Raw genomic sequence first — 14,473 nt, forward strand, 5'->3', positions numbered from 1 at the left:
AGCGGGGCAGATGTGCGAGTCAGGCGGGAGGGAGGGTCAGGGGTTGTTGGTCAAAGAGAACAGCAGGGATGCCGGCGGTATCCGTGTGGGGTGGTGTTGTGGATGGACAGAGGACGACCGGGAGGATTGCTTTGGCAGCGACGAAGCTCTGGGGGGGGGGATGGTGCCGCAGACATTGCAGCGACGGGTTGGCCGACGTCACTGCGGGCAGCATCCGATTCCAATCAGCGAGAGCCGTGGTCGTCGGCGACTGCTCATCACCCCGTGTTGCTCTGGCAGGTCATGGCCGCTCACATCCGCCACCATCCAGCCACCCACGGCCTCGCCATCGACAGCACGCCGCCGATCTGCTTCACGGCCAACCAGCCAAGCCGGTGCCAGGCTGGTGCCAGGCCGCATTGCCTCACAGCGCCGCTCCCGTTGCACCACATCAGAGCACAGCACATCACTGCACAGCACTCCATGAGCTTGCACTGTGCGCCATGCAACTCGCGCTGCGGTCTCACCAGATCACGCCATGGCCTCATGCACACTGCTGCCGCCTCGCGCGACTGCCTGGGAACAAGCACAGGAACACACTGTTGCTGTCTTGGCGGCTGCGCTCGCGTCCCCCCGCCACAGCGACAGCGTCGCCAACAAACAGCCACGTGGGACCCGCTGCCGCACACAAACACCGTCGGCCCGCCCGGTGCCCCCGCGAGTCGCGCACCCCGTGCGCGCATGGGACCGCGCCCATGCAAACACAGGCGGCATGGATCTGCGGCCTGCAAGGGCGCCGCTTGTCCAATCGCGCGTCGCCGCCCTGGGTTTTTCTTCCATGTGCCGGGCCCGCCGCGCTCTCGCAGTGTTCTCGCTGCGTCCTCGCTGTGGCTTTTGGCTGCTCTCGCTCCACTCTCGCTCCCGCTGCTCTCGCTCCACCCGCTCGCTCCCATTGACAATCCTGGCTTGCTCTCCTCCTCGCTCTTCTGCTCTGTTTCCTCATCTCCATTGCCATATTTATTCGCCTCATCCAGGCATCGCTGCCTCTGTCGCCACCTGCCCAAGGTCCATCCCGCTGCTTTCTCGATCGTATCCCGTCTCTGCGATCATCTGCCTCCCATCGCCAGCCCTGCAATCCTCCGCAGTCTCAGCCTCAGCCTCAAACTCTCGCAATCAGCCTTCCGTCTGCACTCCCCCAATGTCGTATCAGTCCCCGAATCTGCCGTTCTCGGTGCTGCAGCCCTCACCCCAGCCGTCTACAATCCGCTCGAATCTCGATCAGGTGTGTTTGCCGTGCGGCTGTCATGCACTTGCTGTCCTCTCGGATCTTGGTGGCCGACTTGGGCCCCCGCAATCCGCACCACAGCCATCTGCGTACACCACTCTGGGCTGGTCTCCATGGCACTCCTGTCTTGGTATACCCTCCATCGCCCCGGTTGCTCTGATCGAACAGAGCTGCTGCTCTGTGATCGTTTTGGCAGCTCCTTCGCTGTCGCCCTGCCCTCTTGTGTGCCGGTTGTACGGTCTCAGGTGGCAGCATGCGCCTCCCCCCGCTCGGACTCGAGTTGCCTCGCTGCTTTTCTCTCGCTGTCGGTCGGCTATCTCCGCAGCCCTGAAGTACCCCTCGCTGATTTGATCTCTTCCATTCCCTCTCGCGCCGCTTGCGGATCCAGCACGAGGTCGCCATCGGCCATTGGGATATGTCGCCGGCTGTCGACCACGGCCGTCCCTCGATGTGCTCTCCAACCCCGAACATGACTCCTGGCACTCCTCCCGTCATGTTCTCGGACGAACCTGAGAATCTGCGGCTCTCAGAACATCAGCAGCAGCAACAGAAGCCTGGCTGGGTTGGCACTCTGCTGCGCAAAAAGTCCATCGCCAACATCGACTCTGCCCTCCGCTCAAAGTTCACTGCGGTCAAGCAGCACTTTCACCGGTCAAAGTCCATGGATGCTTCAGCTGCTGGCGGCTTGCACGAGCATCATCTGTCTGATGCCGATGTCCCTCCTGTCCCCAAGCTCCCTTCCCACGCTAGTCCTCGTCCTCCTTCGGAAAAGTCGGTGCGCCGGTCGCCCAGTGCAAAATCGCTCAAGACTCAGCCCTCGCCCGCCATGTCCCTCGGCTCGATCGGCCATGACCATCCCGTCCACTCGCCAAGCATGCCTGCTGCCGCCGGCCTCGGAAGAACTGCCTCTGCCCCGCCGCCCGAGCTGGGTCTGCGGAGGTCCTTCTCGATGAAGCGCACCCAGACCATTGGTGCGCCGCACGAGGCCGCCAATGTCGTAACAAAAATCTTCCGGAGAAAGTCGCTTGCGCCCTCTGACCCCTTGCCCGGCATGCCCTCTCCCGACGGACCCGAGTACCAAGCCTACCTCGAGATGCTGGAGCAGAAGCGGAGGCAGGAAGAGGCCTTTGACTCTGTCCTCAAGAACCAGGACACGATCCGCGTGACCCTGACTCCCCCCATGCTCCTGCCCTCGACCGGATGCGAGATGTGAGCTGTAAGCCGCCGTTCCTGAACCTCAACCCTCGAGCCTCGGCCCCCGACTCTCCACTGTACGCCTGCCACAAGGTTGACGGGCGGACTGGCTGCGGCTTCCGTTTTGGTGGCCGCCCTCGCACTTGGCCACCGATCTTCGTTCACGCCAGATCCCATGGTCTCTCGTGTTTGCTGATCCTGGCCGACCAAAAGCAATTCACTGCGCCTCTTACTGTTTTCGCTCGATTTGACCCGCCTGCCTCTTGCGCCTGTCGTTGTACCTCACGACCCAAACCCAACCCAACCCAAACCCGGCTGTTAGGACATGCTCCATCGTGTGCTTTTGTATGCTTCATTATTCGTTCCTCTGTTCTTTCCTTCTTTGTGCTATTTCCTTTTTTTGTTCGGTATCGGTGTGCCTCCTGCTCGAACACTGACCAACGGGCGGTGTTTCCATGCGAGGTTGTTTTACGTTTGCTGTTCTTCGGACCTCCTGAGGCCCGACAGCATGATAGATTCATATAGACATTTTGCCTTCTGCTGCTTCGGATGCTTTGACATCCAGTCCCACACAGCCTGTTCCCAGTGACACGGTACACTCTGGATTTTGACGTCGCTCTGGTCACGGCCATTCTGGTTGTTGAATACACATGCCCATGGCCATCCACCAAACTCTTGCCAGCTGTCACAACAGCACCCCATGCGCTGAATCACCTTTGTCGGCACTGGATTCGCCTGCCCGCTTTGCGAGAGCCATTGTCCTGAGCCAATCTCCCAGCAGTGGATCTGTGCAAACTCTCGATGTCGGTGGTTCCCATTGATGCCTGTTTGCATTGATGCCTGTTTGCATTGATGCCTGTTTGCATTGATGCCTGTTTGCATTGATGCATGTTTGCATTCATCTCACGATACGTCATCCGCCGACTCCGTCACAGTTGTGTGAGCGCTGATGGACACCGTTCAGCCAAGCGATCGATCGACGTCATTCCACATATAGTGTGTCTCGTTTCGGTTTGGGTGGGCTGCAATTGATGTGCATATCGCCCTTGCCCTACAAACCCCGGCTCTCGACCCGAACATGCATCTTGGCTAGCATAGCTGCTTGTCGATCTCTCGGCATCACCGGTCCTCGCCCACCCCGCCCCGATTTCAACTCCGTTCCCATGGAGCAAGCGGTGCCAACTTCCCCGACTCGACTGAAGAATCTCGACCTGCCTCCGCTTCCAAATCAGCCTGCGGCACCAGCCAGCAGCCCGGACGATGAAAGCAAGAGCCACACGATCAAGTGAGTTTGGTGAATTGACGGATAAGAGTCGGGTGTCGGGTGTCGGGTATTGTCGCCGTAGAGGTGACCAAGAGCATTTCGGAGTGGATTTACTGGCGACAGGATATGATCTCCACCTCTCCCGACTGGGCGGATATTGTGATTACTTGACGCCGAGCGTGGGAGCCTGCCGGAAATGCGATATCTGCCCGCCGCAATGGACTGATTCACCTTCTCGATCTGCAAACTTCACTCACTTGCATCCAGCCAGGTGACTGAGCTACAAGAATCACTCCTCGGTAAGCACGACGACCAGGCGATGGCGGCAAGAATGGCCAAACCAACGACATCACAGCAACTTCTTGCCCACGCCAGCATATCTGGATAGTCACCGAGGCTTTGGCTGATCGGCACCCTCCTCGCCTTGCAGCGTACATTCAGCGGGTCGACACAACAAAATCCGAGTATATCAAGATCTCAAAGGAAAACGAGCTGCTGCTGGATTACATCAACAACCTGATGGAAGCCTCCGGCACCGCCGTCCAGACAGGCACACCCGAGCCCGCAAAGAAAAAGTACCTGGACCACTAGCATCGATGGCTTCGGCACGATCCCTTTGTTAGCCGCCCAGACGATCCATCTTTGGCAGCCACAGGCCGCTGGAAGTGAATGCATCTGCAAGAGACATGTCTGAGCCGATGTTCTTGATGATGCTGGCGATACTGCCCTTTGAATCACCAATACAGCTTTCGGACGCAGAGCCATCCCTCTCTCCGCGATCGACATCGTCTGTTCTGGCATCGGTGGCTCCATCTGTCCTCTCTGGTCTGGGCATTCTGCGACTGTTGCAGGTCCACCCCCCCAGCTCCTCGCGCGCCGTGCCCCGATGGCCCTGCTCGTCTCCTTGCAAGATCCAATCGTGCCGTTCGCCTCCATCGCATCCTCCTTCTCCTCCCGCCCGCCGCGTATCTCAACCGGCCCCGCATCGCTCCTGCCAAGGCCGTCCTTTCCTCCTCTTGCCGCTGCGATCGACGCCCCTCTTCACGGATGGAGTCTCTTGGGATCTGTGAACTCGCCCGCATCCGTATTCTGCTGGTGCCTGTCGGCCGCCTGAAGCGAGACACATTCTTCCAATATGTCGATCTGGTCTCAAAGTTTGCCGTCGTCTCGGTGTCCGACCTGTCGCCTCCGGCCCATCCTCCGAACCACACCAGTCGGTATCGGCTGTAGCTGCAGCTGCCGTTGCGCTCGGGGAGCCTGCACCGGCTCTTGAATCTTGCTCGCTCACGAGCAGCTGGCGCCGCCCCTGGCTCACGGACGATATCCATTCGACCTTGCCATCGTCTGTTGCTCTGCTGTGGAAACTCGGGACTGACCATTCGCGATTTATTCTCCTCTTTGAATCCCGGAACGCCATGTCGACTCGGTCGGGATCCTGCTTGCTTCCCGATGCCGCTGTCCTCCCTCCTCTTGCAGACCGATTCTTTGACAACATCGACCCTCGTGCCCAGATCTACTTCAACTTTGTGACTTCCTACGAGAAGGACCATGCCGCACTGGAAGATTTCCAACTTCATCGCCAAATCATGGGGGTAGGAGCCGTTCCATATCCGCCCTGTCCACACTTTTCTTCTCCTCGCCGTTATCTGTTGTTTCTTCAGAGGGACTTGGATTCCACGAGCCGGAGCGAGCCAGTGCCATGACTGCTCCTGTCCGCTCGCTGTCTGGTCCTGCTCCTGGTCCTGCCCCCGGTCCTGCTCTCGCTCAGGGCATGTGCACCATCAGGATAGAGCCATCGGTGCCATGCTAATTGCTCGCCGTGTTGCCTGCATCGCTTCGTTTGATAGGTCATCGGAATCATGCACTGCCAGGAAACTGTCGACATCAAACAGAGCTACCAGGCCTTCCAGCGCATGCTCGCTCGGGTACGATTGCCTCGCGACTCGACCGCCCTTGAATGGCGAGAATGTGCTGCTGCATCGTCGTCTTCGGCGGACTGTTGTGAGGGGCTACTCCGAGCCATCCGTCTTGATTCTCTATCGGCAGAAACGTGGGAGAACGAGAAAAGGCTACATCGGCTCACGACTGGTTATCGTCCAACCGACTCCCATCCCTTACGGCTCCCTCCCCTCCCTTTCGCACAACTGGCTCCCATTCCAACCGACACCCCCTCTCCGACATTCAGTATCCAACTCACCTTGTCAGCAGATGCTTTGCCTTCGAACCGGCCGAGAATCAGGACGACGACACTCGCGGCCTCATCATGATTCCCAACGTCGGACAACTCTCGTTCTACTTGACAACCATGATCAATGATTTCTCCAGCGAGCTGCTTGTTTCCCTGGGCGGCCTGGCCGACCGTCTCGAGAAGCGCAGCCTCATTCCTGGCCCAGCATTCTCGCCGGCACAGGCTACAATTCCACTTCCCCAACCCACCGGCGGCGGCGGCAGCAGCGGCGGCGGCGGCGGCATTAGTGGTGGCAGCGGTGGCAGCACACTCTTGGCCCCGCAAACTCCAACGCTGCAGCCAGCAGGCTCGCCAGCGGTCTCTATCAGCGATTCGGAAACAGGTGGCTCTGGTTTCTCGAACCTGGGCGGTCTGTTTCAGTCCATGGACCGGGGTCGGAAGAAGACCAATGGCCGCGTTGCCAAGCTGATGTCGGACTTGTTTCTGCTTGCAGGCCGGCATGAGCTAGCGATGCAAAGGTAATGCCGACCCGAGCGTGAGCCAGGATAGTGCCAGTGGGCTTCGGCTACCCATCCGCTCGACAGCTTGCAGCCGGTGGTTCGGTCGGACGGGTTTGCATCCAGTCCGAAGTGGCATACTGGCTTTCAGTGAGCTAACTGACTGATGCTTTCGCAACCACCATTCCGCGCTGACGCCATCCCACTGTGCTGTTGTCGACATCATGACAACACTCTGCTCTGTCGAACAAACTTCATCAGCTACACCTCCGCCATCGACATTGCCAAGAACACGGCTGACTACACATGGCAGGCCGCAGCCATCGAGGGATACTTATGTGCCACCCTGGTGATGTTCATGCGAAAGATCGTCTCTGAGGTATGCCTATGCCCTTGTGTGCCTGTCTGTCGTGACGGAGCGGCGGCCCTCGCTAATCCATTCTCGCACATTTGCCATCATCGTCTCCAGGAGGGCTCCAACCGATCCTCTGCTGCCGGTAGCCCCCTGGCCACCCCGCACCTCGGCCCCAACGGCACCCTTCGCCCTCCCCTCACACTCAAGGCTGCTATGACAACCGACTCATTGTTCGAGACAGCAGCCAACCACCAACATGTCCGCCAGTTGCTGGCAGAGATCCCGGACCGCTACCGCGAGATTGTCAATCTGTACGAGAAGGCCTCTCAGCCAGGTGCCCCCGGGTACTACCCGCTGCTCCAGATCTCCGCCTGTCTCAAGGTCGCGTATTTCCTCACGGCCATGTGCCGGAACCAGTTTCAAGGGACTGTTCCAAACGGCGCGGGTGTCTCCCTGACGTACGAAGGCAAGGGCGTGGCTGAAGCTGGAGGCAGCCGTGTGGGTCTGCAAAATGCCATGATGATGCCCGGGGCAGCGAATCCCTCGGATCGGATCGTCCTCAACGGCGGTGTCGGTGCCTCTCGGGTCGATGTTTCGACTTGGCTCATGCGCGCCTGGGACCTTGGTCTTGAGTATCTGACCGTCGCCGACCAGATCCACTCGGTCGCTACGATGGCAGCCGTCTACTCGCTCCTCGGCTACAAGCGCAAACATGCATTTTTCCTCCGCCAAACGGCGCTCCTAATCTCGAGCACCTTCAAGTCTGACAGCCAGACGTCGCTCGCGGCTGCACGCAAGATCGTGGAGCCCTACAGCTCGTCCAACATCTTGCTCGTCGATAATCTGGAGGCGGCCGAGGCCAGCAGCTTCAACCTCAGCGCCAGCAGCAACAACCTTACGACAGGACGGCCCGACACTGCTGCTGCCGCTGCCAACGTTCCGGCACAGAGCAACAGCGCCATCGAATGCATGAAGAAGGTCTGCCATGTGTTTGGCGTCGGTGCAAAAACCATCGAGTCGCTCCGGTCGCGACACGCCAAAGAGCCCGGCGCTTGTCCCGACGAGGATGAGGACGACTGGTTTGACGAATACGATCAGGACGTCGACGTCGAGAGCACGTTGGGCAACACCGCCATTGAGTTCAAGAAGAAAATATCAGTGCCCCGACTTCGGTTCGGATGGCCGCACTTGCAGATTGACGTGCTGAAGGAATGCATCAGCATCTCGGAGACTGTCGATGGTGAGCTCACCAGACCTTCATGGCGAGGGCCTGAGGTGATTGATATGCCATCTTGCCTCTTGGAAAGCGATGGTGACTCCCGCATCGATCAACCGTTCTGACATCGACACAACTGAGCTGGCAAGCCAAACTTCAGCCTCGGTCACGACTGACTACTCAGCATAGGGATCGTTGTCGCTGGTATCGTGCTGCTGCCACCCCAAGCAGAATCGTGGCCAGGCTGTTTCTCACCATGTCACTACTTTCCGCTCGGCATCTCGCAGACTGCTCCAGCACCATCCTCTACACCACGCGACTTCTCAGACGGCTGCACTCGTATCTGAGCATGGACGAGCAGAAGAAGCTCTCGGCTACGCTACAGTCGGTCGTGCTGAGGACGCGGGCACGCAGTATTTCCAAGGGCACCATGGTTCCATCGGCAGTCGCGCCGTCGGTAGCTCCGGTCTTGGTCAAGGGTATCATGGGCAGCGTCACTGGGGTGCCAGTCCTGCGAAAGCTCTCGGCTGTGTTGTAAGTGTCAGCCATACAACCGAGGACGATGTTTGGCCTGTGCAGCAGAGCGGGTGTCGGGGCAGGGTCCTGCGCTGTCACCACATCGCTCTGAGATATCTTCTGACCGTTGCCGGTGGATGTGAATGGACGCTGCCATCTTTACCCTTCCATACAGACAAACGCCACGACGGATTCCCTACCCACATAAACCCAAGAAAGACGCTCAACAGGACCGAGCCAACCCGTTCATATACAACCCTGGAGCCGAGAAGGATAACGCAAAGAAGAAGAGCGCTGTTGTGGTGAGCCGTCTGGTGCTGACGGGCGGTGGTGTCGTGTTTACTCAGCCAGCATTGTCCCAGAGACAGGTGGAATCAGTGACATTTCAGCATGGTTCTGACTGCCCGCTCACCCTCCCTCATCGTTGACATTTGCTCACAACTAGGTTGTGCTCGTCGCCGGCGAAGCGGCATACTTTGACGTCGTGCTGGCGAACCCGTTTTCTTTTGAATTGGACATTCAGAGTATCACGCTCAAGTACGCTGCACGTGCTCCTCGTCGTTCTCTCGCTATCTCGGCAGCATTGTGCCGAACATCCCAGGCATTGTGCCGATCATCCCAGACATTGCGCTGAAAGGCGCATTGGTCATATCGGTCACGTACAGCACATTGCTCGTATCGATTCCGACACACGGCTACGCTGCTGACGCACTATTTCCTTCATCATGATTCATGGCGGCTACAGGACCTCGGGCGTGAACTTTGTGCCAAACTCGGTTGCGACGACCCTCCAGCCCATGTCCAGGCTCCACACAATTCGTCTCTCAGGCGTGCCCACGACCAACGGCATGCTGCATGTGCACGGATGCACTGTCAGAATGCTCGGCGGATGCGTTGAGGAAGACATCACGCCCGTGTCCAAGGTCCTCAACGATCTCTCCAAGAGAAACAAGGACGGCACTCGCCGGAAGCAAGACGATCGCGAGCGCCTGGGCTCCAAAGCCGGTGCGCTGATTGTAACCAGACAGAAATCAGTCGAAACGATGTAAGCCACAGTTGCGCCAAGACTTGGTCCTTGCGAGAACCAGAGGAGAGCCAGGGGGGGGGAAACATCAAGCTCGCCGAGCCCAAGACCTCTCCCATGCCTCCGTGCTGATGCCTGCTCCTTGCCCTCTTCTCGATTCAGGAACAGCAGTAAATGGCCCATTCCATTCAAAGTGATTCCGGAGCAGCCCATGTTGCAGGTGGACGAAGCTAGCCTGCGCGGACTTGAGGCTCTCCTGCTGTTTGAAGGCGAAAGGTGCGTGGACCCTGTCGACATCGTCTCTTGCTGCCGTCGTCTGCCTTCCTCATGCCCAAGTGACGGCAGTCGCTTGATATCCAGCTGCCGGTGGTCATCACTACCTTCTCCAGGCGCTGTTTCTTTGCTACTGGCTCCATCACGGGCATCCCATTCTGGGTCATGCCTCGCGCAAGACGATGGCTGACCGGTCTCCATGCCACAATCAAACCCAGGTCAACCTTTTCCATCCAGGTGCAGAACATCGGATCGACCCCCATCAACAACTTAGTCGTGTCGTTCTCGGAAACATACGAGCCCCTTTCGAACGAACCTGCGGCCGAGTACGCCGAAGATATCTATGAGCGCGATGTTCACGACCGCAGCATCTGCGTCTTCTGGATTGCCGATACGGAAGAAACGCTGCGGAAGAGTATGGTTGTCCACCAAAATAGATCCAAGGTTCGCGACTCGCTTAGCAAGGCAATCGACCTCTTCCTAAATCCGGGCGAATCAAAGACGATTAGGATCGGGATGTACGGCAAAGCTGGATGGTGAGTCTGAGTGCAATCTTTGATGGAGTTGTTGCGCATTTGCGACTGGGAGAGGGCCGCCGTTGGTATCTGCGACTGGCACCCTCCATTTCCATCACAGAGCTGCCATTCGTCTGACATGTCCCCTTTCCAATCCCATCTTCGCTGGCAGCACCGGTGGAAGCATCAGCCTGCAGTACGGATACATCGCCGAACACGAGTCGTCATTGACGCATGACGCCGAGAACGATGGCTACACGCGCCGTCTTGTCCTCCCTATCCTTCTGACGGTCGAAAAGGCGCTGCAGCCCATCAACGTTGACTTTATTCCGTCGTCCAGCATCGACTACTTCACGTCCATCAGCCAGCCCCAGAGCAAGCCCGGGGATCTGACGCGGCTATCCTCGATCGACGACATGATGGTGGTGCTCCGGTCTATCGAAAATACGCTTCCTTCGAGCAACATCAGCACAATGAACGACTACTTTTTGCTCACCATGGATGTCAGGAACTCCATGAACAGGTCCTTTGACCTAACCTTTGAGATCTTTGATGGTGTGTGCTCGGCCCTAATCCTTCCTCCATAGCCCACAGCGCAGCGGCAATGTGCACCACTGATCGATGAGCCTGAGCGTGTTGGATCTGCGCCGTTATTATGCTGTGCGCGTGAATGCACGCTGCTGGCATTGCCCCTCGCAACCGACTCTAACCTGAATGCGGTATCCAGATGCCCAGTCCGACATCAGCGTCGATTCGTGCTCAGCCACCATCCATGCCGGAGTTACGAAGCGGTGAGCAGAGTGCCTGACAGCAAGATTATGGCCGCTCGGGTCTTGTGCCGAACATCCGTGGCGTGCTCTTGGCTTGCTCCTACATCTACGCTGAGCCTCATTATTCTCTCCTTGGTCCGCATACGTGTTGCGTATCTCTGGTCTTACAGAATCGTCATCCCTATTCGGCGCTTCACCTTGCCCGAGAGCGATGTTGCACAAGCGATTCCAGCACCCCAATGGAAGCAATTTGTCCTTGGCAAGATCGTGAAGGTCTCCGACAGAGAAAATGCAGATCGAAAGGCCATTTTCTGGTACAAGGAGGCCCTCGTCGGCGGGCTCGCCAAGCGGGGCATTGTGGTTGCAAGATGGACCTGCGTGAGTGCCAAATCCGAGCGCTGTCGGGGACACCAAACGGGACACAAGATGCTTCCCTTTCAATGGGCGACTCGTGGGAATGCAGGCACCATGGTCGAGAAGCTCTGTGCCTGTGCGCATTAACGGGAGTGTGTTCGGTATTGACATAGAGCGCCAGCTAGAGGCATCTGTTAGGTCGATGCATGCTCTGATGCTTAGGCCCCGATTTGGTATTCCAGTCCAAGAACAGGAGCGGACTCTTTTCGCTCCGGTCCCTCAAAATCACCCCGACCATGTTTGAAGTGATCAAGCAGCAACGACTCTCCTTCTCGATCAAGATAACGTCGCTCACCAGTGACGGCAGGGTACTTGAGATGGCCCCGGGCATGGACACGGCTCACTTTGAGGTGCAGCTCAACGAAGTGCTGGAATTTGAGTGGTCGATCCAGAACTGCAGCGGTAAGTCGTGATGCGATAGGTGTGCAAGTGTGCAAGTGTGCAAGTGTGCAAGTGTGCAAGTGTGCAAGTGTGCAAGTGTGCAAGTGGGCAAGTGGGCATAGTGATTACCAAGTGCTAGAATGGGGCAGCTTCCTTGAGGTCATGTCAATGACTCGCTTTGGAATCAGAGAGCCAAGGAGATTCACAAACCCGAGCCTTTGCTCGATCTAGCGCTCGTGCTGATCATATCAGATCAACGATCGCGACGCTTGCGACTCTGGATGTAGCCACTCACTGAACCACATTGTCATCACCGAACGCTTCTCGGAGTAGATACGGATATGGACATGCTCTTCCGCTTCCAGCCGGTGCAGGACTCGCTTGGAGCTGGCACCGAGGACGACATTTCGGGCAAGGTGCTCATCCACGGCACGAACCAGCTCTCGCTGGGCAGTCTCAAGGCCAGGGAGCGTCAGCATATCCGGGTGCCGATGATCTTTATCGCCACTGGCGGATACAGAATCATCTACCACTGTGAGGAGCTGCAGGGCGATAACAACCGATTCTGGGGCCCGCTGATCAACGTGAGGGTGCGGGAGTAGCCCAAGTGGCAGGCGAGTGTGTGACATGATTTGGCGCCCACGATATGCCGTGCGGCGCTCTGCGGTCTCAAATACAGAGTGATTTGGGGCGAAAGGTCGCTTGATCACTGCTCAAACCGGCGCGTCTCATCTCTGCATCGCCCGCTGTTGGCTTGACCCTTGCCCGCCCCATTCACTTGTTTGGCAACCATGAGCGACCATCTGTTTTGGGTTGATCTGGAGGTCTCTTGCCGATCTACTATGGGCTCAGCCGCTTCAACGGCATCAGCCGAACGCAGACGATCGAATGGACTCCACCGAGTCGCTGTTGCCGGCTAGATCAAGCAGCTTCCGATCTCGCAAAGCACTGACGCTGACCTGTTTCCGACCAGATGACCGGCCTCGATCTCGAGAAGGACCACATTATCGAAGTTGCGTGCATCATCACCGATGCTCAGCTGAACATCGTTGCCCAGGGCCCGCATCTGGTGATTCACCAGCCCAAGCAAGTCATGGATGCAATGAACGAATGGTGGGTATTGCGGTCCTCACACCTTCGTGGGCCTCACAGCGACGGAATGGCAGCGAGTGGACAGGCTGTTGACAGACCAATAGATCTGGGTATGCCTGTGTTGTGGGTGATCCATGGCATGACTGTGTTGTGGGTGATCCATGGCATGACTGTGCTGTGGGTGATCCATGGCATGACTGCTGAGGACAACTCCAAATATGTGTCAATATCCGCCGATCCCGGCTGCAACTCCACCCATCGGGCCGTCGACGCTGTTCCAGGTGCATCCAGCACCATGGAGCCTCGGGCCTTACCCAGGCCGTGCTCGAGTCCACGACGACAATTGAAGAAGCCCAGAGCGAGGTCCTCGCCTTTGTCAAGTCGCACTGCTCAAAACCCCGGGTGCTGCCGCTCGCTGGCAACTCGGTCCATGCCGACAAACAGTTCATCCAAAAGGAGATGCCTCAGCTGGCCGAGCACCTGCACTACCGCATCGTAGATGTCTCGACCGTCAAGGAGCTCTGTCGCCGCTGGTACCCGGAGGCCTTTGCTGCTGCCCCTCCCAAGCGTGCGGGTCATCGGTAAGGATCGTCTGCCGGATGAGATCCATAGCGCCCGAAACAGCGGCGGACTCTGGACGGCTCGAGGGGCCAGAGCACCACTTGGTGGGCGACATCTGACGCCGTGCATCAAATCTCCACATGAATCTTTGTAGCGCCCTCGACGATATCATCGAGAGCATCGAGGAGCTCAAGTACTATCGCCGGGCTATTTTTACGGCGCTTCCAAAATGAAATGGGACACTCCTGTTTTTGAGCCATGACAGTGTGTTTTTCTGGAACCTGAATACACCCACCCACTCATCGCATTCATGGCCAAGCACAGCACCATATTGATATCGAGAAACCACACTTTGTCCGGAGAGTCGAGTGAATGCACCACACTCACGCATCGAGACATCAATGCCTCACGGAACATGATCTCGGTATGCCAGTCGATCATCACCACAGGAGATCGGCCGAGTGTATTCAAGACTGTGCTTCCCAAACCAACAAAGAGATCGCCAACGAAGACAGGAGTGTAATGCCATGGCCTTCCCGCTGGGGCCTACAGTCAATCAGCGGGGTTCAGATATCTGAAGCCAGGAAGGAACTGTCCCGTTTTTTTTTCTGGATAGACTGTAAAGGCGGCACTCTGCTTTGAGTCAGGACTATCGCCGGTCAATCCTCCAGCCGTATGCGTAGACGACGCCTTGCGAACAGAGAGAGCACTCCAGCCATGGGATGGGCAGCGTCGGCCTCATCCTGGCTCCTGGCAACAGCGGCGGAAGTTGGTCCCTGAACCGCCCGTGACCGCGTCTGCTGGATCAGGGGTGCGCAGCAGCAACACGTGTCCAAATGCCATCTCGCGAGAGCGGGCGAGAGCCGACGAGAGCGGGCGAGGGCCGACGAGAGCGGGCGAGGGCCGCCTCCACATCACTGCCCTTGTCGGTGCTTCCAAATATGGCCAG

At 57.8% G+C, this 14,473-nt stretch overlaps 4 protein-coding genes across 4 annotated transcripts; all 4 read left to right on the plus strand.

Moving 5' to 3' along the window:
• The first annotated feature begins 980 nt into the window (after positions 1-980).
• On the plus strand, positions 981-2,548 carry BJ171DRAFT_272859 (uncharacterized protein). Its single transcript, XM_053106823.1, has 2 exons — positions 981-1,261; positions 1,653-2,548. The coding sequence occupies exons 1-2, from the start codon at positions 1,178-1,180 to the stop codon at positions 2,475-2,477; spliced, it is 909 nt and encodes a 302-aa protein (XP_052962271.1). The 5' UTR covers positions 981-1,177; the 3' UTR covers positions 2,478-2,548.
• Positions 2,549-3,621: 1,073 nt separating this feature from the next.
• BJ171DRAFT_587733 (uncharacterized protein) lies at positions 3,622-4,313 on the plus strand (the record flags this gene model as incomplete). Its single annotated transcript, XM_053114435.1, has 3 exons — positions 3,622-3,743; positions 3,990-4,021; positions 4,153-4,313. The coding sequence occupies 3 exons, from the start codon at positions 3,622-3,624 to the stop codon at positions 4,311-4,313; spliced, it is 315 nt and encodes a 104-aa protein (XP_052962272.1).
• A 338-nt stretch (positions 4,314-4,651) lies between these two features.
• Positions 4,652-12,592, plus strand: BJ171DRAFT_528922 (TRAPP II complex). The gene is made up of 17 exons (XM_053112723.1): positions 4,652-4,935; positions 5,199-5,314; positions 5,570-5,647; positions 5,908-6,428; positions 6,669-6,786; positions 6,877-8,002; positions 8,266-8,512; positions 8,670-8,796; positions 8,940-9,031; positions 9,240-9,539; positions 9,681-9,794; positions 10,010-10,327; positions 10,479-10,861; positions 11,034-11,097; positions 11,247-11,454; positions 11,673-11,892; positions 12,205-12,592. The coding sequence occupies exons 1-17, from the start codon at positions 4,770-4,772 to the stop codon at positions 12,471-12,473; spliced, it is 4,467 nt and encodes a 1,488-aa protein (XP_052962273.1). The 5' UTR covers positions 4,652-4,769; the 3' UTR covers positions 12,474-12,592.
• On the plus strand, positions 12,588-13,831 carry BJ171DRAFT_528927 (ribonuclease H-like domain-containing protein). Its single transcript, XM_053112724.1, has 4 exons — positions 12,588-12,695; positions 12,845-12,984; positions 13,245-13,544; positions 13,679-13,831. The coding sequence occupies exons 1-4, from the start codon at positions 12,663-12,665 to the stop codon at positions 13,755-13,757; spliced, it is 552 nt and encodes a 183-aa protein (XP_052962274.1). The 5' UTR covers positions 12,588-12,662; the 3' UTR covers positions 13,758-13,831.
• The last annotated feature ends 642 nt before the right edge of the window (positions 13,832-14,473 follow it).

The sequence above is a fragment of the Polychytrium aggregatum genome, assembly GCF_025602895.1.
Source record: "Polychytrium aggregatum strain JEL109 chromosome Unknown BJ171scaffold_68, whole genome shotgun sequence".
Classification (NCBI taxonomy): Eukaryota; Fungi; Chytridiomycota; class Chytridiomycetes; order Polychytriales; genus Polychytrium; species Polychytrium aggregatum.